The 2,500-nt window shown below is 43.4% G+C and overlaps 1 protein-coding gene across 6 annotated transcripts in view; it reads left to right on the forward strand.

The window, feature by feature from the left end:
* amn1 (antagonist of mitotic exit network 1 homolog (S. cerevisiae)) overlaps positions 1–2,500 on the forward strand; it is a 21,519-nt gene that overhangs the window by 6,774 nt on the left and 12,245 nt on the right. For 2 of the 6 annotated variants that reach the window (XM_077516070.1, XM_077516073.1), the window contains exons 2-4: positions 393–513; positions 600–728; positions 922–2,500. The exon at positions 922–2,500 is cut by the window's right edge and continues 1,773 nt beyond it. In XM_077516070.1, coding sequence (XP_077372196.1) covers positions 964–2,500 — 1,537 coding nt within the window. In that variant the 5' untranslated portion in view covers positions 393–513; positions 600–728; positions 922–963. The remainder of the gene's footprint in view (positions 1–392; positions 514–599; positions 729–921) is intronic. The other 4 variants (XM_077516071.1, XM_077516075.1, XM_077516074.1 and 1 more) reach the window with 2 other exon arrangements.

Genomic DNA, 2,500 nt, shown 5'->3' on the forward strand with positions numbered 1-2,500 from the left:
GAAACATCGAGGTACGGTACTGGTACCAGTATCCCGTGCAACACTATTTTAAACAAAGACTTATATAAAGACCTATGTATTCCAATATACCAACTTCCTTCAGAATTGCATGTACGTCGGACGCTAATCGTTTCTCTGTGACTGTCAAGATACTTAAATACTTAAGAAGTACTGTAAGATGTTGTGGGGCCTTTACACTAGCCTGAATGTTACACAAAATGCCAAAATGTCATCTTTTCAGATTTCAGATAACCCTTTCAGTGTCAGTCGAGCCCACTGCCTCCGATTCAGTCTTTGCATTATGTTCTGGATTCCCCATCACATTGCTCACTCACTTAACCTTTACTCGTCTTGCCCTCAACCTTTCAAATAATTATTTTTCTGCCCCCCAGAGTTAATTTTTAATGAAAGGAAGACAGCAACAGCACGTCCGCCTCCCAGTTCTGAGGACTCTGGTTCGAGTCCAGGCTCTGGCCTTCTTGGGTGGAGTTTGCATGTTCTCCCTGTGCCTGCGTGAGTCTTCGCCGGGTACTCCGGTCTCCTCTCACATTCCAAAGACATGCATGGCAGGTTAATTGGTCGCTCCGAATTGTCCCTAGGTGTGCTTGTATGTGAGGATGGTTGTTCGTCTCTGTGTGCACTGCGATTGGCTGGCAACCAGTCCGGGGTGTCCCCCGCCTACTGCCCAGAGCCAACTGAGATAGGCGCCAGCACCCCCTGCGACCCTTGTGAGGAATAAGCGGTCAAGAAAATGGATGAAGACGGCAACCTGATTTTCTATTTTTTTTTTTTTTTTTTTTTTTGTTTAACGTTTAGAAGTACCCCTCCATCTGTCTATACTTGTTACTGTGTTCAGTTTACAATTTACACATCCTCAACTTGTGCCACATTTGTTATATTGTTTTTCTTTTTTTCTTGCAGGCCATTTTTTTCTCAATTGACACCTAAAAGAAACGCAGGAAGATGAACTTGACATGGCAAAATGGACAACTCCAAAAACTTGGCCCATCCTCACAGCCTCAGGCCCAAATTGCCAATAAGACAATGAATCCTGGAGTGAGACCACAGCATGGTGCAGTTTCTTGTGATGGCGGTCCATCCAACAAGCCGACTGGCCTTTCTCATCAGACAGTTGGCGGGAATCATACTGGCGACCAGAGGCCATTTGTCAATCTTCAGAACCTTTCTTGTAACATGCAAGGAAAAGGACTTTCCCATGTAAATGGACCTCAAAACGCTGTTCATCATTCATCAGTTCAACACAGGTCTGACCTAATGCCAAGAACGATGTTTCATCAGCAGGGGACTAGCCTATATATTTATAGTCAGCCACAGCCCATACTACCTGTTCTTCAACATCGTATGAATAATGTGGGCTTATATCAAGTCTATAACCAGGTATCATCGAATCCTAATTTAGTTATAACGGCTGATCCACCTCAAGTCAGACAGAAGCTTCCTAAAACTGGAGGTGAATCCTCTTATGCAAATAACATGCACATGGCTTCAGTCAACACAACTCAACATGTCCTTTATCCTTCTGGCCTCTACAATATGAACACATTTACTTTAATCCCCATATCTACTGGACAGAATTTGCAGGTTTCTAGTCTGAATCAGCCAACAAAGCAAAGCTCATCCACAATGATCACCCCACCAGCAGCAGAGACTAGGCATGATGTCATTGGGCCACCTTCGCAAGGATCCACCTATCAACAAACTACAACACAACAAAGTGGACAGCTGGCTATGAGAGAATTACATTTTTTGAAGAAACATCCACGGCTGAAGAAATTGCTACTTGGCCCAAAATCAGTGAGCGTTAGCGCCCAATCATTATCACCAAATAAACAAAATGAGAACTCAATTTCTGCAAAAGTCATCGCTGTGGTGCAACCATTGTCTCCACAGTGCAATATAAATACCACTACAAGCAAAAGTCCCACGACACACAACATAAATTTTGCCACTGTGGACAGACAGAACAAGACTACAAAAGAGTGTTATAGGAATCCACTTGAAAGTGAAATTCAGCAACAGTCCAAGAACTCTCAGAGTATGGATACTTCAGCTACCGGACAAACAGATGATGTGCTAAGTAAAGGTTCGAGTGCGCACGCATCGGCTACCGAACATGCAGATGACATGCCAAGTAAAATCGATAGTGTTGGATCACATGCTTCACAGCCGGTAACCCTTGAGAGTCAAAATGACAAGGAGGCTCATAACACAGATGAGATGCCCCCCAGTGCAAAGGATGAAACCGTCAAACTTTCCTCTCTCCCAACAACTACGTGGACCTTGAAAGAACTAACTTCGTTGGCAGCTGAGATTCAATCTGCACCTACAAATGATAAATTTCGAAAACAACTAATAGTCATGTTTTGGGGTGCAAGTCTTGAGAATTTGTCCCGTCATATTAAGCAACATTATTTTCACACATTGGCTCATCGTGCTAATTTATTTTGTGACAACAATGTGAAAGAAGACACTGTTGTGC

Source organism: Festucalex cinctus, chromosome 3 (genome assembly GCF_051991245.1).
Source record: "Festucalex cinctus isolate MCC-2025b chromosome 3, RoL_Fcin_1.0, whole genome shotgun sequence".
NCBI classification, from domain to species: Eukaryota; Metazoa; Chordata; class Actinopteri; order Syngnathiformes; family Syngnathidae; genus Festucalex; species Festucalex cinctus.